Genomic DNA, 26,509 nt, shown 5'->3' with positions numbered 1-26,509 from the left:
TCTATGAGTGAGAACATGCAGTGTTTGGTTTTTGTCCTTGTGATATTTGCTGAGAATGATGGTTTCCAGCTTCATCCATGTCCCTACAAAGGACATGAACTCATCATTTTCTATGGCTGCATAGTATTCCATGGTGTATATGTGCCACATTTTCTTAATCCAGTCTATCATTGTTGGACGTTTAGGTTGGTTCCAAGTCTTTGCTATTGTGAATAGTGCCACAATAAACATACGTGTGCATGTGTCTTTATAGCAGCATGATTTATAATCCTTTGGGTATATACCCAGTCATGGGATGGCTGGGTCAAATGGTATTTCTAGTTCTAGATCCCTGAGGAGTCGCCACACTGACTTCCACAATGGTTGAACTAGTTTACAGTCCCACCAACAGTGTAAAAGTGTTCCTATTTCTCCACATCCTCTCCAGCACCTGTTGTTTCCTGACTTCTTAATGATGGCCATTCTAACTGGTGTGAGATGGTATCTCATTGTGGTTTTGATTTGCATTTCTCTGATGGCCAGTGATGATGAGCATTTTTTCATGTGTCTTTTGGCTGCATAAATGTCTTCTTTTGAGAAGTGTCTGTTCATATCCTTAACCCACTTTTTGATGGGGTTGTTTTTTTCTTGTAAATTTGTTGGAGTTCATTGTAGATTCTGGATATTAGCCCTTTGTCAGATGAATAGGTTGCAAAATTTTTCTCCCATTCTGTAGGTTGCCTGTTCACTCTGATGGTAGCTTCTTTTGCTGTGCAGAAACTCTTTAGTTTAATTAAATCCCATTTGTCAATTTTGGCTTTTGTTGCCATTGCTTTTGGTGTTTTAGACATGAAGTCCTTGCCCATGCCTATGTCCTGAATGATATTGCCTAGGTTTTCTTCTAGGGTTTTTATGGTTTTAGGTCTAACATTTAAGTCTTTAATCCATCTTGAATTAATTTTTGTATAAGGTGTAAGGAAGGGATCCAGTTTCAGCTTTCTACATATGGCTAGCCAGTTTTCCCAGCACCATTTATTAAATAGGGAATCCTTTCCCCATTGCTTGTTTTTGTCAGGTTTGTCAAAGATCAGATGGTTGTAGATATGTGGCATTATTTCTGAGGGCTCTGTTCTGTTCCATTGGTCTATATCTCTCTTTTGGTACCAGTACCACACTGTTTTGGTTACTGTAGCCTTGTAGTATAGTTTGAAGTCAGGTAGCATGATGCCTCCAGCTTTGTTCTTTTGGCTTAGGATTGACTTGGCGATGCGGGCTCTTTTTTGGTTCCACATGAACTTTAAAGTAGTATTTTCCAATTCTGTGAAGAAAGTCATTGGTAGCTTGATGGGGATGGCATTGAATCTATAAATTACCTTGGGCAGTATGGACATTTTCATGATATTGATTCTTCCTACCCATGAGCATGGAATGTTCTTCCACTTGTTTGTATCCTCTTTTATTTCATTGAGCAGTGGTTTGTAGTTCTCCTTGAAGAGGTCCTTCGCATCCCTTGTAAGTTGGATTCTTAGGTATTTTATTCTCTTTGAAGCAATTGTGAATGGGAGTTCACTCATGATTTGGCTCTCTGTTTGTCTCTTATTGGTGTATAAGAATGCTTGTGATTTTTGTACATTGATTTTGTATCTTGAGACTTTGCTGAAGTTGCTTATCAGCTTGAGGAGATTTTCGGCTGAGACGATGGGGTTTTCTAGATATACAATCATGTCATCTGCAAACAGGGACAATTTGACTTCCTCTTTTCCTAATTCAATACCCTTTATTTCCTTCTCCTGCCTGATTGCCCTGGCCACAACTTCCAACAGTATGTTCAATACGAGTGGTGAGAGAGGGCATCCCTGTCTTGTGCCAGTTTTCAAAGGGAATGCTTCCAGTTTTTGCCCATTCAGTATGATATTGGCTGTGGGTTTGTCATAGATAGCTCTTATTGTTTTGAGATACGTCCCATCAATACCTAATTTATTGAGAGTTTTTAGCATGAAGGGTTGTTGAATTTTGTCAAAGGCCTTTTCTGCATCTATTGAGATAATCATGTGGTTTTTGTCTTTGGTTCTGTTTATATGTTGGATTACATTTATTGATTTGCGTATGTTGAACCAGCCTTGCATCCTAGGGATGAAGCCCACTTGATCATGGTGGATAAGCTTTTTGACGTGCTGCTGGATTCGTTTTGCAAGTATTTTATTGAGGATTTTTGCATCGATGTTCACCAGGGATATTGGTCTAAAATTCTCTTTTTTTGTTGAGTCTCTGCCAGGCTTTGGTATCAGGATGATGCTGGCCTCATAAAATGAGTTAGGGAGGATTCCCTCTTTTTCTATTCATTGGAATAGTTTCAGAAGGAATGGTACCAGCTCCTCCTTGTACCTCTGATAGAATTTGGCTGTGAATCCCTCTGGTCCTGGACTTTTTTTGGTTGGTAAGCTATTAATTATTACCTCAATTTCAGAGCCCATTATTGGTCTATTCAGAGATTCAACTTCTTCCTGGTTTAGTCTTGGGAGGGTGTATGTGTCCAGGAATTTATCCATTTCTTCTAGATTTTCTAGTTTATTTGCATAGAGGTGTTTGTAGTATTCTCTGATAGTAGATTGTATTTCTGTGGGATCAGTGGTGATATCCCCTTTTTCATTTTTTATTGCATCTATTTGATTCTTCTCTCTTTTCTTCTTTATTAGTCTTGCTAGCAGTCTATCAATTTTGTTGATCTTTTCAAAAAAACAGCTCCTGGATTAATTAATTCTTTGAAAGGTTTTTTGTGTCTCTGTTTCCTTCAGTTCTGCTCTGATCTTAGTTATTTCTAGCCTTCTGCTAGCTTTTGAATGTGTTTGCTCTTGCTTTTCTAGTTCTTTTAATTGTGATGTTAGGGTGTCAATTTTAGATCTTTCCTGCTTTCTCTTGTGGGCACTTAGTGCTATAAATTTCCCTCTACACACTGCTTTGAATGTGTCCCAGAGATTCTGGTATGTTGTGTCTTTGTTCTCATTGGTTCCAAAGAACATCTTTATTTCTGCCTTCATTTCATTATTTACCCAGTAGTCATTCAGGAGCAGGTTGTTCAGTTTCCATGTAGTTGAGTGGTTTTGAGTGAGTTTCTTAATCCTGAGTTCTAGTTTGATTGCACTGTTGTCTGAGAGACAGTTTGTTATCATTTCTGTTCTTTTACATTTGCTGAGGAGTGCTTTACTTCCAACTATGTGATCAATTTTGGAGTAGGTGTGGTGCGGTGCTGAAAATAATGTATACTCTGTTGATTTGGGGTGGAGAGTTCTGTAGATGTCTATTAGGTCCGCTTGGTGAAGAGCTGAGTTCAATTCCTGGGTATCCTTGTTAACTTCTGTCTCATTGATCTGTCTAATGTTGACAGTGGGGTGTTAAAGTCTCCCATTATTATTGTGTGGGAGTCTAGGTCTCTTTGTAGGTCACTCAGGACTTGCTTTATGAATCTGGGTGCTCCTGTATTGGGTGCATATATATTTAGGATAGTTAGCTCTTCTTGTTGAATTGATCCCTTTACCATTATGTAATGGCCTTCTTTGTCTCTTTTGATCTTTGTTGGTTTAAAGTCTGTTTTAGCAGAGACTAGGATTGCAACCCCTGCCTTTTTTTGTTTTCCATTTGCTTGGGAGATCTTCCTCCATCCCTTTATTTTGAGCCTATGTGTGTCTCTGCACATGAGATGGGTTTCCTGAATACAGCACACTGATGGGTCTTGACTCTTTACCCAATTTGCCAGTCTGTGTCTTTTAATTGGAGCATTTAACCCATTTACATTTAAGGTTAATATTGTTATGTGTGAATTTGATCCTGTCATTATGATGTTAGCTGGTTATTTCGCTCGTTAGTTGATGCAGTTTCTTCCTAGCCTTGATGGTCTTTACAATTTGGCATGTTTTTGCAGGGGCTGGTACTGGTTGTTCCTTTCCATGTTTAGTGCTTCCTTCAGGAGCTCTTTTAGGGCAGGCCTGGTGGTGACAAAATCTCTCAGCATTTGCTTGTCTGTAAAGTATTTTATTTCTCCTTCACTTATGAAGCTTAGTTTGGCTGGATATGAGATTCTGGGTTGAAAATTCTTTTCTTTAAGAATGTTGAATATTGGTCCCCACTCTCTTCTGGCTTGTAGAGTTTCTGCAGAGAAATCAGCTCTTAGTCTGATGGGCTTCCCTTTGTTGGGTAACCTGACCTTTCTCTCTGGCTGCCCTTAACATTTTTTCCTTCATTTCATCTTTGGTGAATCTGACAATTATGTGTCTTGGTGTTGCTCTTCTCGAGGAGTATGTTTGTGGCGTTTTGTGTATTTCCTGAATTTGAATGTTGGCCTACCTTGCTAGATTGGGGAAGTCTTCCTGGATAATATCCTGCAGAGTGTTTTCCAGCTTGGTTCCATTCTCCCCGTCACCTTCAGGTACACCAATCAGACGTGGATTTGGTCTTTTCACATAGTCCCATATTTCTTGGAGGCTTTGTTCATTTCTTTTTATTCTTTTTTCTCTAAACTTCTCTTCTTGCTTTATTTCATTCATTTCGTCTTCCATCACTGATACGCTTTCTTCCAGTTGATCGCATCAGCTACTGAGGCTTCTGCATTCGTCACGTAGCTCTCGTGCCTTGGTTTTCAGCTCCATCAGGTCCTTTAAGGACTTCTCTGCATTGATTATTCTAGTTATCCATTTGTCTAATTTTTTTTTCAAAGCTTTTAACTTCTTTGCCATTGCTTCGAATTTCCTCCTGTAGCTCGGAGTAGTTTGATCGTCTGAAGTCTTCTTCTCTCAACTCGTCAAAGTCATTCTCTGTCCAGCTTTGTTCCGTTGCTGGTGAGGAGCTGCGTTCCTTTGGAGAAGGAGAGATACTCTGATTTTTAGAGTTTCCAGTTTTTCTGCTCTGTTTTTTTCCCATCTTTGTGGTTTTATCTACCTTTGGTCTCTGATGATGGTGGCGTACAGAGGGGTTTTTGGTGTGGATGTCCTTTCTGTTTGTTAGTTTTCCTTCTACCAGACAGGACCCTCAGCTGCAGGTCTGTTGGAGTTTGCTAGAGGTCCACTCCAGACCCTGTTTGCCTGGGTATCAGCAGCAGTGGCTGCAGAACAGCAGATATTGGTGAACCGCAGATACTGCTGCCTGATCATTCCTCTGGAAGTTTTGTCTCAGAGGAGTACCCGGCCATGTGAGGTGTCAGTCTGCCCCTACTGGGGGGTGCCTCCCAGTTAGGCTACTCGGGGGTCAGGGACACACTTGAGGAGGCAGTCTGCCCATTCTCAGATCTCAAGCTGCATGCTGGGAGAACCACTACTCTCTTCAAAGCTGTCAAAGAGGGATATTTAAGTCTGCAGAGGTTACTGCTTTTTGTTTGTCTGTGCCCTGCCCCCAGAGGTGGAGCCTACAGAGGCAGGCAGGCCTCCTTGAGCTGTGGTGGGTTCCACCCAGTTTGAGCTTCCCGGCCGCTTTGTTTACCTAATCAGACAACTAACTCGGCAATGGTGGGCGCCCCTCCCCCAGCCTCGCTGCCACCTTGCAGTTTGATCTCGGACTGCTGTGCTAGCAATGAGCGAGACTCCGTGGGTGTAGGACCCTCTGAGCCAGGTGCGGGATATAATCTCCTGGTGTGCCATTTTTTAAGCCCGTTGGAAAACCGTAGTATTAGGGTGGGAGTGACCCAATTTTCCAGCTGCCGTCTGTCACCGCTTTCTTTGACTAGGAAAGGGAATTCCCTGACCCCTTGCGTTTCCCGGGTGAGGCGATGCCTCACCCTGCTTCGGCTCGCGCACGGTGCGCTGCACCCACTGTCCTGCACCTACTGTCTGGCACTCCCCAGTGAGATGAACCCAGTACCTCAGTTGGAAATGCAAAAATCACCCGGTTTCTGCGTTGCTCACGCTGGGAGCTGTAGACCGGAGCTGTTCCTATTCGGCCATCTTGGCTCCTCCCTTCTAAATATTTTTATTGTAAGAGAACTAGTCAAATATCTCACCCTGTAAAAATGTGGATCAATAGTATTAACCTCAGTCTTCTCATGGAAGGACTTAGGATTTTAAATGATTTTCAGCTGTTAAATATGAAGAATTTTAATATTTCTAAGAGTAAGACTTAGATCAGTTACTAGACAATTGAGTAATACAACATATTGAGTAGTAAATGTAGTAAATGAGTTTTCCAGTTACTTAATAATTACTTTCCTTTATTTCATTCCATTCTATTAAAAAAAGTAAGCACAATGAACATATACAAAAGGACTGTGGAGTCTATATGGTATTTTTCTTGTGAGATTATATGTAAAAGTGAACAAACACTTGTGTATTTGACTCTCTTCAAGTGCAGTTTCACAAAACATTGGTGATAAATGTACCTTCACTGAATCTGAACTACATTCATAATTGTATTTGAGCTTTCTGGTAAGGCTCCAGGGAGCTCTTTCCCTAACAAATGAAGATAGCTTTCAACAAATTGTTAATACTTGGAAGCACAATCAATAGTGATGACAACAGCTAACACATGGTATTAATTAGGGCCAGGCATTGCTTTAAATATGTTACATATGATATCTAATTAACTTGCACAACTCTGACATAGTCACTCTTGTTCTCATTTTACAGATGAGAAAATAGAAGTACAGAATGGTCACAAACTTATCTCAGCCCCTAAAGTTAGTGAGTGAGGATTGAAACCCAGATATTTAGCTGAAGACTGTGCTCTTAACCATGATGCGATGCTTATTAATAGATTAATGGAGGCTAGGCACGGTGGCTCATGGCTGTAATCCTAGCACTTTCGGAGGCTGAGGCGGGTGGATTGCCTGAGCTCAGGAGTTCAAGACCAGCCTGGTCAACATGGTGAAACCCTGTCTCTACTAAAATACAAAAAATTACCCGGGCGTGGTGGTGTGTGCCTGTAATCCCAGCTACTTGGGAGGCTGAGACAGGAGAATCGCTTGAACCTGGGAGGCAGAGGATGCAGTGAGCCAAGATCACGCCACTGCACTCCAGCCTGGGTGACAGAGTGACTCCATCTCAAAAAAAAAAGAAAAAAAAAAGATTAAAGTGTAAAGTCCAAACAGGTTTAGGCTGGTATCATGCTGCTTCTAGGTACCCATACTTTATAGTTGATAAATATTATAGGTAATCATTTTGGTCTCAAACCAAAAGTTAAGAGTTAGGAAAACCTTGATCCACAGAGGTTCAAGTGATTTGTTCAAGGTGGTCAAACACAAGTTAGTAACTTCTATCTAAAAAGGTTACTTGCATGTAGATCAAGTTGAGGCCTGTAGGCAAAGAGGTGAATGAGATACTGATACAGTCCTGCTATTCTTTTAATAAACCAAATTAATATTAATAGAGTGGAGGGTAAATAACCTCTTTAGAGGATCAACTCACAAAAAATAACAATGTTAATGGTTTTTTTTTTTTTGAGACAGAGTCTCACTTTGCCAGCCCAGCCTGGAGAGCAGTGGTGCGATCTCTGCTCACTGCAGCCTCCGCCACCCGGGTTCAAGTGATTCTCTTGCCTCAGCCTTCCGAGTAGCTGGGACTACAGGCGTGCACCACCACACCTGGCTAATTTTTGTATTTTTAGTAGAGAATGGGTTTTGCCATGTTGGCCAGGCTAATCTCAAACTCCTGACCTCAGGTGATCTGTCCGCCTCAGCCCTCCAAAGTGCTGGGATTACAGGCATGAGCCATTGCACCCGGCTGAATGGTTCTTTTTCACTCAAAATGAAAATACCTTTATTAAGTCCCACAGATAGAAATGTAATAATATTCTTAAAATATTACTTACATTATTGAATAGAAGGTTATCGCTGAGAAAATTGAAATCACTTTTTAATCTACTAAAACAGTAATATTTGGGAAGCAGTAACAAAAATACAGGTTTTTACATCTTTCATTCAGATTACTTTGTGTTGACTGGGTACTTGACAGTCTGATAACTGATCTAAGTGTTATTATTAGAAATATTAAAACTTGTCATATTTAAAAGCTGAAAAGTATTTAAAAGCTTAAGTCTTTCCATGAAAAGATTGAGATTAATATTACTGATCTATATTTTACAGAGTAAGATATTTGACTAGTTCTTTTACAATAATAAAAATGTTTAGCATTTGGCCCACACCTCAGATTCCTCATCAAAGGTTTAAGAAGATAGTATAGTAGTTTATTAGGTCTTTTACATGTTGTTTGTTCCTTCTGCTACTTGAAAAAAAATCAGTCTTGCCAGAGGGCTAACATTTCATTAGACTTTTCTAAGAACCAGCTTTTGATTTGTTGCTTTTCTTTATTATTGCCCTGTTTTCAATTTATAATTTATCTTCATATCATTACTTCTTTTCTACTTTGGGGGGTTCATTATGTTGTTCCTTTTCAGTCATTCTGAGTTGAATGCTTGCTCAATGGTTTTCAATCATTCTTCCTTTTTAAATACAGTCATGAGCAGTATAACAACATTTTGGTCAGTGACAAACCACATATATGACAGTGGTCTCATAAGATTATAAACATCATATTTCTACTGTACCTTTTCTACTCAGATATGTTTAAATACACCAATGCCATTATGTTTTGATTGCCTATGGTATTCAGTAGTCCACTGTATAGGTTTGCAGCCTAGGAACAAAAGGCTATACCATATAGCATAAATGTGTAGTTGGCTATGCCATCTAGGTTTGTGTAAGTACAATCTATGATGTTCATACAATGACAAAATCACAATCACCGAACAATGCCTTTCTCAGAAGGTATCCCCATTGTTAAGTGACACAGGACTGTACATGCATTTGTAAGTACAGTTGGCCCTCTGCATTAGTAGATTCCACATCTGTGGATTCAACCAACCATGGATCAAAAATACTTTGTTTAAAAAAAGGATGGTTGCATCTGTACTGAACATATACAGACTTTTCCTTGTCATAATTCCCTAAACAATACAGTATAACAACTATTTCAATAGCACTTACATTGTATTAGGTATATAAGTAATCATGAGATAATTTAAAGTATATAGGAGGGTGTATTGGTTATATGCAAATACTATACTATTTTCTACAACAGACTTGAGAGTGTGTGGATCTTGGAAACTGAGTGGGATCCAGGAACCAATTCCCCAGATAGGAAGGGACAACTGTATAAAGCTTCCACCAAGAACTGCTTTAGTATAATGTAGGTATAAATTTTTCCTCTAAGTGCTGACATGTTTTCATTATCATTCAATTTTAAATATTTTAGACTTTCCATTATAATTTTTCTGATCAATGAATTATTTAGAAGTTTCTTGGTTTCTAAATATACAGGTTAAAATTTTTGGAGGGCTGCCTTTTCATTATTGATTCCTAATTATATGAAATTTTAGAGAGTGTGAGCTGTATGACTGTAATTTTTAGTACAGTGAGACTTCCCCTGTAACTCCATGCTGGTTACATTTTTGTGAACGTTCCACTTGTGCTTTATTATATGTTGGGTATTATATCTTTTTACCACAGCTCATTAGATAAGCTTGCTAATTGTGTACAACTTGTTTATATCCTTCCTTTTTAACCGCTTCATCAGTTTCTGAAAGAGGTAGTTTAAAATCTCCTACAATGATTGTGGATTTATCAGTTTCTCCCTTGTTATCCTGTCATATTTCATGATGTTTTGAGTTTTGTAGATGCACATATGGCTCAGGATCCTTTTATTTTTGTAGAGATGAATCTTTATCTCTTATGTAAAGAGCCTCATTCTTTTCAATAAAGCCTTTTAGGCATAAAGTCTATTTCAGCCTTTCTATTTTTGTATCAACTGCTAGCTTTTTTTAAAAAGCTAGCATTTGCTTTGTTCTCTTTTTCTATTCCTTCAGATTTAATTGTCTTATATCTTTTCTTAAAGTCTAATTAATAATGTTATTAGGCCGGGCACAGTGGCTCACGCTTGTAATCCCAGCACTTTGGGATCAGGGATCACAAGGTCAGGAGATCGAGACCATGGTGAAATCCCGTCTCTACTAAAAAATACAAAAAAATTAGCCGGGCGTGGTGGCGGGCACCTGTAGTCCCAGCTACTCGGAGAGGCTGAGGCAGGAGAATGGCGTGAACCCGGGAGGCAGAGCTGGCAGTGAGCCGAGATTGCGCCACTGCACTCCAGCCTGGGCGACAGAGCGAGACTCAGTCTCAAAAAAAAAAAAAAAAAGTTATTAATGAAAATGGCTAAAATATGTATGAAACATATACTATTAATATATGTCAAGTACCATTCAAAGTGCTTTCTGTGTATTAATTCATTTAATCCTCACAATTCTGAGGTAGGAATTACTATCTTCCCCATTTTCCAGGCAAGAAAACAAAAAATACAATGAAGAAGTCAACTGATAGATATCTCATCATCTGCCTGAAAATACGAGGACCTTAAAACATTGTCTAAAACATCGTAACTCTTACCTGTTGCCTCTTTATCTTTCGTGCTAGTGTGGTCTATTATTTGTTTGTCACCCGCCCTCCAATTGTTTGACTTTTGCTTTATAGTCAGCAAAACTTATAATTAGATTAACATGTTTGCTAATTCACTTTTTCATCATTGCTTTTTGCAATTCCACTCCTTTATCTGAGGTTCACTTTACCTCTTAGAGGAGTAACTTATTTTGTATTTATTTTATGAGAATCTGTGAGTGACAAACTCTCTGAGACTTTGTCTGAAAATATCTTTATTTCATCCTCACTTCCTGGATAAAAACTCAACTGTGATTCTTAATTGATACTATTATTGCATTTTCTGCTGGAGTCTACTGATACAGATAAGAAGTTTATCAGTCTGTTACTCTCTTGTAGGTACTATCTTTTCTCTGGTTGCCCTTAAAATTTTGTCTTTGATGGTCTACATAGTTTTGTCATGATATACCTAGATGTGGATCTGTTTTACTTTATCCTGCCCAGACTTAGCACGATACTGTAATTTGAAAATTCTTATCTTTCCTTAATTATGAAAAACTGATAGTCCTTATATCTTAGAATAATATCTATGGCCCATTCTCTGTATTTCCTCCTTGTAGAACTCCAATTTGGCAGATGTTGGAGAGTCTTATTCTGCCTATCATTTCACTTTGTTTTATCACACTCTCCTTTTATCTCTCTGTACTGTTATATTGTTACAGTCTGAGTGATTTTTACAGATCTATTGTCCAGTTAACAAGTACTCTCTGACTATGCAAATTTGCTGTTTATTCTTCTACTTTCATTATTAAATAACAAGTCTGAAGTGTTCACGGGAGGAAAGGGGAAAAATTTACTCTTTCTTCTTTTCTAAAATGCATACAACTGACCCTTGAGCAACTTGAGGGTTAGGAGTGCCAACCCCCCATGTAGTCAAAAATCCAAGTATATCTCTTTGACTCCCCAAAAACTTAACTACCAATAGCGTACTGTGGACCAGATGCCACAAAGTCGATTAATACATATTTTGTGTGTTATATGTATTATACTGTGTATTCTTACAATAAAGTAAGCTAGAGAAAAAAGTTATTAAGAAAATCATAAGGAAGATAAAATATTTACAGTATTGTAAAGTATTAATACCATAAGTTTGTCATCTGTTTACAAGATGAACTGTCAGAAATGGTGAGGAACTACAGCTGCAGATGTTAATCTACGGTACATATCAAGTAATTCATCTTTTTCTTGTAATGTCATGATTTTTCTCTGCTCATTGGGAGCACTTCCAGCATCACTAGTGGCACTTTATGTGGGTTTTATGGTGTTATTCAAGGTTTCCAGCATAGCCCTAAACATGATGAAAAACATACGAGAACCATGAGATCACTTTTTACTGCAATACACAATTTACTTGAGAGACACATTGCTTGTGCAGAGATTATCAGCATCACATGGTATTTCAAGCAGATACTTGCAACACTTGAGCTCACTACAACAGCAACAGGAGGTAGCTATGAAATTATTACAGTAGTACAGTATGTACTAGTTAATTTTATGCAGTTATTATTTAGTACTGCATCTTTATATTCATTTACATTTCTCTCAACTGCAAATGGGACTGTGTAGGGTCTAAGTGTTTGTATGCATTAGTTTTGATAAATTTTTTTATAACAAATTTATGTATGCTTTATGGTAAATGATAGACTAGTAGCTACATATATTTTATGCATCCATGGCATACCCAACTTTTTTTTATATTTACAGTCTATAAAGTTTGTCTGCAGGGTTTTACAAATTGTCACAAAACTCCAAAAAGTTTTCCAGTATGTTTATTTGAAAATAATCTTCATATAAGTGGACCTGTGCAGTTCAAACCCATGTTGTTCAAGGGTCAACTGTAATAGTCTGGAGAAACTTGCTATGGGTTGGAGGAGGGCAGCAAAATAATGTACATACAAATTAAAAAATACATAAATGATATATAACATACACACATACATAGAGAGTTACGTGTCACTTAACTATGGACATACATTCTGAGAAATGCATCACGAGGTGATCTTATTGTTGTGCAAACATTGTAGGTGTACTTATACAAACCTCCATTGTATAACCTACCAGACACCTAGTGCATAGCCTATTGCTCCTAGTCTACAAACCTGTACAGCATATTACTGTACTGACCACTGTAGGCAACTGTAACATATTGTAAGTATTTGTTTATCTAAACATATCTAAACATAAAAAAGCACAGTAAAATACGGTATTATAATCTTACAGGACCATCATCGTATGTGGTCATTTGTTGAACAAAACATCATTATGTAGTACACAACTATATCATGTACTATACATAATTGTACATGCTACACTTTTATATGACTAGCAGTGAGCTAGGTTTGTTTACACTGGCATCACCACAAAAATGTGAGTAACGTGTTGTGCCACAATGTTATGACGGCTACCGGGCAACTAAGCAATAGGAATTTTTCAGCTCCATTATAATCCTGGGGGACCCCTGATGTGTATATAGTCTGTCACTGACTGAAACGTTATTATGTGCTGCATGAATGCATCTGTTAAATGTATAAACTAAAGAGTTGAAACAAATCCCATGTTTGGCCAATGTAGAATCTAAGTAGAAGGAAGACATAGAACCAAATTTTTCATCCTTTTATAACTACAAATCGATTTAAATATAATATTAAGTCTTCTGTTCGCATAGTACATGGTTCAATGTACATAGAAAGTACATATAAATATCTAGAGGAAGATTATTCCTGGTGGAGAGAACTGCAAGACCCTGTGGCAAGAGGGGCTCAGCATGACTGACAAATAGCAAGAAGGTAAGAGTGGCTAAAGTAGTGTAAAAAAGGGGTAGAAAATGAGGCAGATGAGGTGTTTGGGTATTAGATGGATATATGGCCTTCCATGTCATGATAAGGGTTTTGGATCTTATCATAAGTGTGATGGGAAGTGAGTAGCACCTAAAATGTCCTTGAAAATGTTATTTAAATTTTATATTATGTTTTGTATAATATTTTAAAAGTGGGAGTTGTTAAGAGATTATGACCTCATTTAGAATTTAAATGATTTCATAAGTCATATTTTCTCATTTATTTTGAACTTGTTACTTCATAAAAATCAAGCTTTTTAATTTTTTAAACATGTACAAGATGACATATTAGGATAAGCAATGTAATGATTACAAATGACATAATCTGATACAGAATTCTGGACAAAATTCTCCTGTTTCGAGACTTCTATATGTGAGATATATATATTACAGCACACATGAAACATGTATGTACAGTCTGATGAATAACTAGAGTGAATCAGTGTAACCACTATGTAGGTCAAAAAACAGAACATTGCCAGCACTTCTGAAACCCTTGCTATCTGACTTTTTAAAAAAGAGCTTACTTAGGACTATAATCTGTGATAATTATCTACTTAAATGTCAACTGAAATCATGTGACCAATCTTTTTATGGGCAAAAGGAATGTCCCCTTAAGTCCATACTTAATTTCAATATGGAAATTGAGTACATATCAACTTCAAATCTATTCACATTTCAGTATAGGGATATACAATCTCTAAGGCATTTATTTTTAATTAAAAAGATATATCATGTATATAAAAATAGAACTATGAAATTTAAAGTGTATACATTTTCATACATTTTAGGGAAAGAGAACCTAATAGTCACAGCTTTAGGATAAAAAGCATTTGATTAAAGTAAAATTAAAGACATTCAAAACTTTAAGATCTCATTATGTGTTACATTATAACAAATCAGGTAAATGAGACTTCTTTTTTCTGGGTAGCTTCTAGTATATGCTTAGCACTCATTAAATGTTAAACAATATAATGTGAATTAGGCTAATCACAGTATATCTAAAGGATACACTATTAAATTTGAGCCTATTTAAAATTTTAATTATAAAACTACATGTCACTGATTCATAAACTTTCTCAAAAAAAATAAATAAATAAACCCACGAAATCGAGATTTGTGTTTTTAAATCAATATGTTAGCAATGAACTACCAGAGGACAACAAATATGTATGGTCAAAATTAAAATTAAACTAATAATATTTTAAAATAAAAAATTTCATATTAAAATTAGATTTTTCTCTATGGAAAAATTCTACAAACCTTTTGTAAATACATTTGAAATAGTCAAGAAAAAGAAGGGAATGAAACATAAGAAATAAAGACAAGCTATATAAAGATATACCACATATGGGTAAAACTAAATGGAAAACATGGATAAAAATAACATTTAGAAGTATCACTCTTAAGTTGTAGTGCAGCAGCACCTGAATTATGCTGACTTTAATTTATGCACATGATGGATAGCTTGTTAAGGTGCATATCTGTAACCATTATAACTGATAGTAGCTGAAGGCAAGTAAGGCCATAATTTCTATTTAATGGATGGGATAGTAAGGGAACAAAGCCTGCAGTTGCATGTTAAAATAAGTGCCAAAAGTTTACATTTATGTCCAAAGTAATACCTATCTTAAGGTATTAAATTATTTGAGAGAAGACAAAAATCAGCTGTAGCAAGATCCATACATAATTAAATCACAATTTTGATTTAGCCAATAACTAGAGAAACCTTACAGTAAGTAGAAAAGAATGTTCAACTAACCATTTGATAGTCCATTTCTGTGCTTTTGTTCTTCAGAGCTTGTGGGAGAAGCAAATAGACTCATTTGACAAGTTCCAGTTGTTGGAGAATAAGTTATAACACTTTTCTTCCTTGTGATTTTTGAAGGATCAAATGACTGGAAATAAATAATTAAGGACAGAAATAGTTATGTTTAGTTATAGATCTTTGAAATTATATACCATTAAAAAATCAGCAAAATTCAAACTCATTTCCTTGCTCTTGCTTTTCAGATTACAAACATACTCAATTATCACTCTCAAGTAAACACTATTCTTTCAAGGTAGATATTTCAGGTCTCTATAATAACTAGAACATCTCAATTTGATATTTACTAAATTTTAGCATTAAAGGGTTACTACCTTCTGAGATGGTATTTCCAAACAGGTTAGAGATGGCCAACTCTCCCAACCATACCCTGACTTTTGCTTTCAGCTGAACTTGAAGTATAATTATGGGGCCAGGGCAGGAAAATTCTCAGAGGTGCCTATTACTAAACCTCACACAGAAACCTTAGGAAGGATCACTGCTGTCCTACAGCTTCACAAAGTGGTCTGATGTAGTATCTTGCTTCAATAATAACCAAAATAATGTCCAAACAATTGAGTCAGGCATTTAAGGCCTTTGAGGATTTGGCCTATCTTACAAATTTCCTCTTAGCAGCTTCCTCCTTTGTGTTTCCATAGGTGTTGGGCATACCTCTTATTTCAGGTAACATATTTTAATAAGTTTTAATTTTTCTGTCTGTTCCATTAGAATTTGCTCCTGAAAATAAATATTATCTTTTCATCTTTATATCCTAGAGAACTAAAAAATGTGTGAGGAATGAATGACTTACAAGGAACAGTCCAGTAAATTTGGCCATCTTGCTCTACTCAGAATATACTAATTTGTTCACTGGTTCATTCATCCAATTATTCACTGTTACCTACAGCTTCAGTCACTAGGCTATGTGCATTTGGGCCTCAGACCATTTTGTGATCTCAGCTTGGAACATCCTCTTTTTTATCTTCCCCAGGACCTAGACTTTCTTTAGTTTAGGTCCTCATTCATGATCCCCTTCCTTCAAACATCCATTATCATACTATTAGTTGTTCCCTTTCCCGAATTCCCTTAAAACATGCTTTCCATAAGGCTTACTGATCACCCACCAGCACTGCTAAATGTGTACTAATGTGTACAAAGAAATATAACAAATTGCTCTGGCGTTAAGGAGTATCTACCAAAAGTTAGAACAATACAAAGAGGTTTTAAATTAGTATGTATGCTACGAAATTCAGAGAAGAGGAAAAATTCAAAGTTGGCTGCAGTAGTCTGTCACAGAAAAAGGCATGAGAAATCTGAAATAAGAGGTGGAACAGACAGCATAGGATGGATCTGGGGGATATAGGAAAGGTCTGATGGCTCATACATTGCCAACATACTGGATATAGCTTGGTAGAGGATTTGAAATAGTTCCTTAACTCTGCCTGGTCAACTATCCTTTATTTTTAAGAGACCTATGGAAGAAATAGTGGCTGTGCTATCTTTTTTAGTAATCTTAATATTAGTTCCAGAATCTATAGCATTCAAAAAAAATTTTTTTTTACAGTTAAGATTTTAAATATTAGGAAACAATATTTAATTATATTGAGAAACGAATGGCATTTTTTATTTTATGTATCCATAGTGGCCACAAATGCAACGAATATCTTTTAAAAAATCAAACTATGATATCAAGTTATAACTCTAAAGCAATCTTTTTTTTGTACAGTGAAAGGGTTTTCAGTCTCTTTATCAAGTGGTTATTATTACTTCTCCATCTTGAGTTTTCACCTGTTTGTATGTATTCAGTCATAAACTATGACATTTATCCAATCCCTACTCTACTTTTCCAAGAATTTATTCCCCAGAACTACTTCACTGTGTATGTACAAGAAATGAAAGTCACTACCCTAATGTACATTTATGTCGATCTGTTTTCCTATTTTCACCAAAAAATTATTTTATCCAATTGCCATATGTCTAAACATTTTAGACATTTCTCCTCGGAAACAACTTTCCAGCTTTCAGAAAATAACTCTGTGAGTGTGCATGTGCTGTGTGTGTGTGTGTGTGTGTGTGTGTGTGTATTTTTGCCTCACTTTAAAAATACTGAGGCTTCTCTCTTTTTTTATTTTTTTTGGTCATTTGTGTTGGTTAAAAAGAAAAATGTCTATCTACAACTACTATACACAGAAGGAAAATGGAAAATCTACCCTTTCCCTACTATACCACTAAATATTCTTCAGTAAATATGCACTTTTGTTTATCTGCCCTACTGGTACACACAAAGGCATAACCCTACTTCCCTAAGTTTTCTTTCCCTCAAGGTTGTACCAAGTTCCTCTAACTTTTAACCTCTGAAGAGGTTTAAAACTTCTCAAAAGAAGACATTTATGCAGCCAAAAGACACATGAAAAAATGCTCATCATCACTGGCCATCAGAGAAATGCAAATCAAAACCACAATGAGATACCATCTCACACCAGTTAGAATGGCCATCATTAAAAAGTCAGGAAACAACAGGTGCTGGAGAGGATGTGGAGAAATAGGAACACTTTTACACTGTTGGTGGGACTGTAAACTAGTTCAACCATTGTGGAAGTCAGTGTGGCGATTCCTCAGGAATCTAGAACTAGAAATACCATTTGACCCAGCCATCCCATGACTGGGTATATACCCAAAGGATTATAAATCATGCTGCTATAAAGACACATGCACACGTATGTTTATTGTGGCACTATTCACAATAGCAAAGACTTGGAACCAACCCAAATGTCCAACAACGATAGACTAGATTAAGAAAATGTGGCACATATACACCATGGAATACCATGCAGCCATAAAAAATAATGAGTTCATGTCCTTTGTAGGGACATGGATGAAACTGGAAACCATCATTCTCAGTAAACTATCGCAAGGACAAAAAACTAAACATCGCATGTTCTCACTCATAGGTGGGAATTGAACAATGAGAACACATGGACACAGGAAGGGGAACATCACACTCTGGGGACTGTTGTGTGGTAGGGGGGAAGGACAGCATTAGGAGATAGATCTAACGCTAAATGACGAGTTAATGGGTGCAGCACACCAACATGGCACATGGATACATATGTAACAAACCTGCACATTGTGCACACGGACCCTAAAACTTAAAGTATAATAATAATAATAATAATAATAATAATTTAAAAAGTAATCCTAGAATCCATCTGAGAATTTCCATTCTGCCAAGTCCCAAACTTTGCAGATCTTGGCCTACTCATTAGTCTCCCACAAAAAGAAGAATTAAGAATACTGGGATTTGAGAGAAGACTGAGCTACTAACTGAGAAGTCAGCAATCCTTCCACTCAGCAAGGACGAGTGCTACCTATGAGCCCTTCAGAAAAACAGGAAGGAAAAGTAAGAGGGCTAGATTTGGCTAGAAAAAAGCAAGGACTCAGGATGTAACAAAATGAAAAAAACAAAACAAAAAACAAAAAGAAAGAAAGAGAGAGATGTCAGCTGGGCAGGGCGTTTCATGCCTGTTATCCCAGCACTTTGGGAAGCCAAGGCGGGAGGATTGCTTCAGCTCAGGAGTTCGAAACTAGCCTGGGCAACATGACAAAACTCCATCTCCATGAAAAGTACCAAAAAATTAGCTGGGCATAGTGGTGCATGCCTGTGGTCCCAGCCACTCTGGAGGCTGAGGTGGGAAGATCACTTAAACCCAGAAGTTGAGACTGTAGTGAGCTGTGGATCACACCACACACACACACACACACACACACACACAAAAATAGATGTCACAACCACTTCTATAATAATTTACAACAACTGCTGGCAGCTCATGCCTGTAATCCCAGCACTTTGGGAGGCCAAGGCGGGTAAATCACTTGAGGCCGAGTAGGAGACCAGCCTAGCAACATGGAGAAACCCCGTCTCTACTAAAAATACAAAAATTAGCCAGGCATGGTGGCGCGCCTGTAGTCCCAGCTACTCAGGAGGCTGAGGCACGAGAATCACTTGGACCCAGGAGGCAGAGGTTGCAGTGAGCCAAGATCACGCCACTGCACTCTAGCCTGGGTGACACAGATTCTGTCTCAAAAAACAAACAAACAAACCAATCTGCTTGTAATAACTCCTGACTCCTTAGAGTTATTTAACACCATTTCTAAACAAAAGAAATGCCACATTCTAAGATGCTGCAATCAGCCCCACCCAAATGCTACTATACTTTTTATAAGGAGGTCTAATCTTGTACATTAGCAAAACTGAAATTTGGGAATCGATTTTTCTGCCTGAAAAAAATCAATGTTCTGTCAATAATTTCAAATAGATATGATATTTTCCTTTCCTTCCTTCAATATCTTTCACAAATTGTAGCTTGCTTTGTCACCTTGTTTAGCACACTAGCAAAAAAGGTGCCTACGTTTTACTGATTTTTTTTAAACTTATTATAAACAGTCTAGAGAGTACTAACTAAAAATTATTGCAGGATAAAATATGGGATTTAAAGGATATTTTATCACTATTTTGAACTGTCAGCCTATGCTAAAATATTTAAAATACAGATACTGTAGTGTCTGGTCAACCAGAAACAAAAGGGCAGCTAGAAGGAGATAATTCTTCATAAACTTATACTGGTTATTTAGGCTATTAGAGTGTCCCACCTAAGATATAATTAATATTCACTACTAGTACTAATTATGAAATTTACATTAGAAAACTCTAGCATTAGCTGCCTCAGAGACGTTTCACAATTTGGGCCTAAGGTTCCTAGAAGAGTACTAGATACCAACCAACTACCTTCTTTTTGTTTTGAGACAGTGTCTTGCTGGGTCTTCCGGACTGGAGTGTAGTGGCACAGTCTTGGCTCACTGCAACCTCTGCCTCCCGTGTTCAAGCGAAGTAGCTGGGATTACAGGAGCCCACCACCATGTCCGGCTAATTTGTGTATTTTTAGTAGAGACAGGGTTTCACTATGTTCACCAGGTTGGTCTCCAACTCCTGACCTCAAGTGATCTGCCCGCCTTGGCCTCCCAAAGTGCTGGGATTATAGGTGTGAGATACCACACCCAACCCCAGCTACTTTCTTATCAGCTACCACAATTATCAACCTTAATGGTTCTAAAAATGTTGGGGTTTTATTTTTATGGTAGCTATGGAGAACACAAACATTTTGAACTTATCTTAGTGATCTTACAGGGATAGCAAGGAAAGAATATGACCAGTATATTAGAGCTATGGTACTGAATTATGCATTTGCTAAAACTCATTGAACTATACACTCGAGATCTTTGAAATTAATAATATGCAAATTTCACCCTGACAAGAAAAATAAAATACTGGCTAAAAACATTGATGCACTGGTTTTTCTATTTGTAGTAATTATTTTTTCACAATTTAAAGATATTAAGATATTAATTTTAATAATAAAAGTATCATTACTGTCATTCTCTTACACTGTAATTTTTTTTTTCTAAGGGACAAAGTCTTTCTCTGTTGCCTAGACTGAAGTGCAGTGGCACTATCACAGCTCACTGCAGTCCTGAACTCCCCGGCTCAAGTGATCCTCCCACTTTACCCACCTGAGTAGCTGAGACTACAGGCGCGCACTACCATGCCAGCTTATTTAACAAACAAAATTTTTTTAGAGACAGCGTCTTACAACATTGCCCAGGCTTGTCCCAAATTGCCAGCCTCAAGCAATTCTCCTACCTCAGCCTCCCCCAAAGCTGGGATTACAGCCAGAAGCCACTATGCAGGCTTCTAGAGACTTTATGGTTTGGCTTTACTTTAGGCCTATGATCCTTCTTGGAATAAATTTTGTAAATAAAGTGAGATATGAAGTGCATATGAATTTTGTATATGAAGTTAATATTTTTCTATATGGTTACCATTTATTAAAGACTTTCTTTTTCCCCAATGAATTGACCCAGTATTTTAAAACGTTTAACAAATTTAGTCAACTGCTAAAGATAATATAAAAATATGAACCAAAAACAGTATTAGAAATAAGATTTTCCAAAGAGAATGAAGAATCATGAAGTCTTTAAACAATTACACTAAAGGAAAGATAGCTGTGGTATATGGAAGGAACCGCGGACTTAACATTGGAAAGCCTGGGCTCACACAATGGTTTTGCTGCTCCCCAGCTATGCTATCATGGACACAGCACTCATCTGAATTTCAGTTTCCTCACTTAACTAATATATTCCCTCACTCAACTAGCAAAGAGCAAAGCAAGTAGGATGCGGCAGGTAGGGGGCAGCTGGCACTGCCATGTATCTCAGGCCAGGATCCATGGCAATCACTCTCTCCTCCCTTGTGGAGGGAGGTGGGGGTGGGGGTGAAGGCAAAGGAATTCTAACCATGCTATTCAAGCAAAAAAAGTGATGGCTTTTGTGGAAAATCTCCCTAGAACCAGGATGCTTTATCTTAGGCTCCACTCTTGGCAACCCGTTTTCCTTTTAAACAAGGATCTATAATAATATTTCCTATACCAGAATGAAAAGATTCAACATGAAACCAGATTCATGGACCCAACCAAGAAGCCACAACATCCTGTGGGAGGGAATCTCTCAGGTAGATTAGGGCAGGGCTTTTCCATGTGTCTACTCATAACTCATTCTTGAGACAGGGAGCCGGGAACTATTCCAAGCGACGGGTATGATTACAGGCAAAAGGGGCGGTTGAGGAAACAGCTGCAGATGTGCAACTCCTAAGCTTACTCCTACCTCATTCTGGGCCATTATAATTTTTTTTTTTTTTTTGAGACACAGTCTGGCTCTGTTACCCAGGCTGGAGTGCAGTGGTGCGATCACGGCTCACTGCAACGTCTGCCTCCTGGGATCAAGTGACCCTCCCACCTCAGCCTCCTGAGTAATTGGGACGACAGGTGTGCACCACCATGCCTGGCTAATTTTTTGTACTTTTGGTAGAGACAGGGTTTTGTCATGTTGCCAGGCTGATCTCAAACTCCTGAGCTCAAGCAATCTGCCAGCCTCAGCCTCCCAAAGTGCTGGGATTACAGGTGTGAGCCACTGCACCTGGCGCTATAATTTTATTTGCTCCTTTGAACAACTGCACCTTGGTTCTCACTTTCTCCAGGAGGCCAACTGTACTTGATGTGTGCAAATGATGTATCTTGTGCATTTTAACTTTTTTTCCTTAATAAAAATATTTTTATATATTTTAATCTAAGGTCCTTATTTTTATACTTTGTTGTGAGGTACACAGGCAACCTCAGGGATAATTTGACAGCTGCTCCAGGTCTGCACAGCAGGAATACTTTTTGTTGTTGTTAAATTATCACCACAAAAAACAACTACTTGGAGTATACAGCCTATTGGACTATCTCATTTATGTCAATAAGGGCTGGCTTTTCTACTGCAATGTCTTCTTAAAACTCCTCCAGCTTGATAATGTTTCTTGGGATACTTGGTTTCAGTTGATTTGTCCCATGAGTTGATCTCATTTTACTGGAAGATTGGACATGAGTATGAATAGGAAGGTGGTGCTGAGAGGTTAGAGCCTGGGCCAGGTGAAAGGCCTAGAGAGGAACAAGGTTAGATGAAGTTGTCTACATATGCAATAAAGGATTCCTATTCCAAGTCTCTAAACCTAGAGTACTAGACTTGCTTCACATACCAGATCCATCCTTCACTGAGATTAAACTAAATCTACCATGCACATTGAGATGTGTGTGTGTGTGTTTGTGTGTGTGTGTATGAAAGTATGAGCTGGTAAGCATAGGTTTTTTAAATGAAACGCCTGTACCCATCTGTGTTGCCCAGGAATAAATGTATGAAGCAAAGACAAAAATTCTTAATTTTTCTAGCCAGGTGTGATGGCATGTGCCTGTAGTCCTAGCTACTCGGGAGGCTGAGTTGGGAGGATCACTTGAGTCCAGGAGTTCGAGGCTGCAGTGAAACATGATTATACCACTGCACAGCAGTTTGGATGACAGAATGAGATCCCTACTCTAAAAAAATAAAATAAACAAAAAATCCTTAACTTTTGAAAATTCTGGACTTAGAGACCTAGACCCATTACCAAGGGCTTTTGTTAATAGTATCTGGAGCCACTGTCCTGCATTGTTACAGTAGTGATTGTAGAGTCATAGTAGCTAAAGAGAAAGGGAGTTTCATTTACCTGCTGTAAGAGCACTAAACTTACATCCCTTTGTTCAAACAGGGCAAATAGAATGTATTGGGTGACATGTGTCTCATCCTTGGGGGGAGACTAAGAAAAGGAAGATAAGTGTATCTAAGTCACTCAGGAGCTTTTATATAGGTGCAAAAAATGTATGTCAAAGTGGCCACAAGACTGATTAATAAGAGATGGACAAATGTAGCTCGATGTTTACTGACAGAAACTGAAGCTTTCTGCAAAAGTCTGAATTCATGAAGAGAGAAGGACAGAAGGTAGGCTGAGTGTGTACCTGTCTGTTCTTTTCTTGATCCCTTCCCCATCTTCCAGAACTGCAGGAGACTGAGCTCCCTTGGACTCTGATGACTTTATCACTGGGGTGTGTTTATTTGATGGTCAATTTGCTGTACTGGGCACTTCTTTTCTGTTGCACTATCGTAACATATGTTTTTCCTTTCCCCCCCTTTTTCTTTTTTCCAAGAAAATACAATGAATAAATACTTATTGGTATTGGGGAAAAAAACAGAAAACAAAAAAAGATATACAATTATAAACATAAACGTATCTAACAGGAGAGGCCCAAAATACATAAAACAAAAATTGGCAGAATTGGAAGGGAGAGATTGAAAATTCAACTATAATAGTTGGAAACTTCAATTCCCTGCATTCAATAATGAATAGAAAACCTAGATAGAAAATCAGCAAGGAAACAAAATTTGAACAAAACTATATACCAACTAGACTTAACAGACATCTATAGAACCCTCCCCCAACAACAGCAGAATACACATTCTTCTGAAGTGCACATAAAACATTTGGCAGGATAACAACATGTTGGGCCACAGAACAGGTCTCAACACATTTAAAATGATGAAAATAATACAATGTTCTCATAAAGAATGTTCTCTGGTCACATGGAATGACGATAAAAATAACAGAAGAAAACTTAGAAAATACACAAATATGTGTAAATCAAACAACACACTGCTAAATAACCAATGGGTCAAAGAAGGAATTTTTTTAAAACTTAAAAAACACATTAAGAACAAAACGCAACAAAACATACAAAAACTTAATGGGATGTAGTGAAAGTGGTACTCCGAGGGAAATTTATAGCTGCAAATAACTATGTTAAAAGAGAGAGCTCTCAAATCAATAACCTAAGCTTCCACTTTAAGACACCAGAAAAAGAAAAGCAAACTAAACCCAAGGCAAGCAGAAGGGAAAAAAAAAGACAAAGAGAAAACAAATGAAATGGAGAAAAAACAATAGAGATCAGTGATGGTGATTCCAAAAGTCAGTACTTTGAGAAGATCAACAAAATTGGCAAATCTTTAGCTAGACTGATGAAGGAAGGAAGAAAAGGAGGGAGGGAGGGTGGAAGGAAGGAAGGGATGGGGAGTCAAATTATAAAATCAGGAATGAAAAAGGGATGTTACTACTGGCCTTGCAGAAATAAAAGAAATCATAAAGGACTACTATGACCAACTGCATGCTAACAAATTAGATAATCTAGATGAAATAGGCAAATTTCCAGAAACACATAACATACCAGGATTGAATTATGGAGAACTGGAAAATCTGAATAAATCAACAGCATGTAAAGACATAGAGTTAATATTCAAAAAATTTACAACAAAGAAAAGCCCAGGACCAGGTAGCTTCACTGGTGAATTCCACTAGCGTTTTTTTTTTTTTTTTCTTGAGATAGAGTTTCACTGTTTTTGCCCAGGCTGGAGTGCAGTGGCGCGATCTTGGCTCACCACAACCTCCGTCTCCCAGATTCAAGCAATTCTCCTGCCTCAGCTGGGATTACAAGCATGTGCCACCACGCCCGGCTAATTTTGTATTTTTTAGTAGATATGGGGGTTTCTCCATGTTGGTCAGGCTGGTCTCGAACTCCCAGCCTCAGGTGATCCGCCCGCCTCAGCCTCCCAAAGTGCTGGGGTTACAGGTGTGAGCCACTGCACCCAGCCTTTCTACTAATGTTTAAAGAAGTGACACCAAGTATTCTCAAACTCTCCAAAAATATGAGGAAACACTTCCTAATTCTTTGAAGCCAGTATTAACCTGATACCAGAACATTACAGACCCAAATCCCTTATAAATATAGATGTAAAAATCCTGGCAAATTGAAATCAGCAGCATAAAAGAATTATATGTCATACCCAAGCAGAATTTATCCAAGGAAAGCAAGGTTGGTTCAACATACAAATATCAATCAATGTAATACACTATATTAAGAGAATAAAAGAAAAAAGCACACATGATCATCTCAATTATGCAGGAAAAGTAACTGACAAAAATCTAACATCCTTTCATGATAAAAACACTCAACAGCCTAGGAATAGAACAGAATTTTCTCAATCTGATAAAAGACACGTATGAAAAACTCAGAGCTAACATCATACTTAATGATGAAAGACTGGATTTTTTCCCTCTAAGATCGGGTACAAGAAAAGGATGTCTGCTCTTGCCACTTCTACTTAATATTGTTCAGGAGGTTCTGGCCAAAGCAATGGGCACGAAAAAGAAATAAAAGGCGTAGATTGCAAAAGAAGTAAAACTATCCCTACCTGCAGATGACCTGACCTTATATACAGAATACCCTAAGTAGGGCAGGGGGGGCTTTGGCTCATGCCTGTAATCCCAGCACTTTGGGAGGCCGAGACGGGCGGATCACCTGAGGTCAGGAGTTCGAGGCCAACATGGCCAATGTGGTGAAACCCTGTCTCTACTAAAACACAAAATTTAGCTGGGCGTGGTTGTGTGCACCTGTAGTCCCAGGTACTTGGGAGGCTGAGGCAGGAGAACTGCTTGAACCCAGGAGGCAGAGGTTGCAGTGAGCCGGGATCGCGCCATTGCACTCCAGCCTGGGCAACAGAGCAAGGCTCCGTCTCAAAACAAGAAAAAAGGAAATCTCCAAATTACTAATGCTAATAAATGGGCTCAGCAAAGCAGCAGGATATATGATCCATATGTAAAAATCAGTTGTATTTCTATACATTAGCAGTGACTAATCTAAAAATGAAATTATAAAGCAATTCCATTAATAGCATAAAAAGAATAAAATACTCAGGAATAAATTTAATCAGAAAACTATAAGACTTGTATACTAAAACTATGAAACATTATTGAAAGACATTAAGTGAGATCTAAATAAATACAAATATATCTCATGTTCATGGTTTGGATGACTTACTATTATTGTTAAGATTGCAAATTTCCCTACTGAATCTGCAAATTTGATGTAATCCTTATCAAAATTCCAATGTTTTTTTCCCAGAAGTG

The 26,509-nt window shown here is 37.7% G+C and overlaps 1 protein-coding gene across 8 annotated transcripts in view; it reads right to left on the bottom strand.

Moving 5' to 3' along the window:
* The window catches only part of ITGB3BP (integrin subunit beta 3 binding protein), an 83,292-nt gene that overhangs the window by 39,751 nt on the left and 17,032 nt on the right, over positions 1 to 26,509 (bottom strand). For all 8 annotated transcript variants that reach the window (XM_063613351.1, XM_055234668.2, XM_055234667.2 and 5 more), the window contains exon 3: positions 15,043 to 15,178. In XM_063613351.1, coding sequence (XP_063469421.1) covers positions 15,043 to 15,178 — 136 coding nt within the window. The remainder of the gene's footprint in view (positions 1 to 15,042; positions 15,179 to 26,509) is intronic.

The sequence above is a fragment of the Symphalangus syndactylus genome, chromosome 19 (assembly GCF_028878055.3).
Source record: "Symphalangus syndactylus isolate Jambi chromosome 19, NHGRI_mSymSyn1-v2.1_pri, whole genome shotgun sequence".
In the NCBI taxonomy this organism is placed as follows: Eukaryota; Metazoa; Chordata; class Mammalia; order Primates; family Hylobatidae; genus Symphalangus; species Symphalangus syndactylus.
Note: the sequence above shows the minus strand (reverse complement) of the source record. Positions and strands in the feature narration are given on the sequence as shown.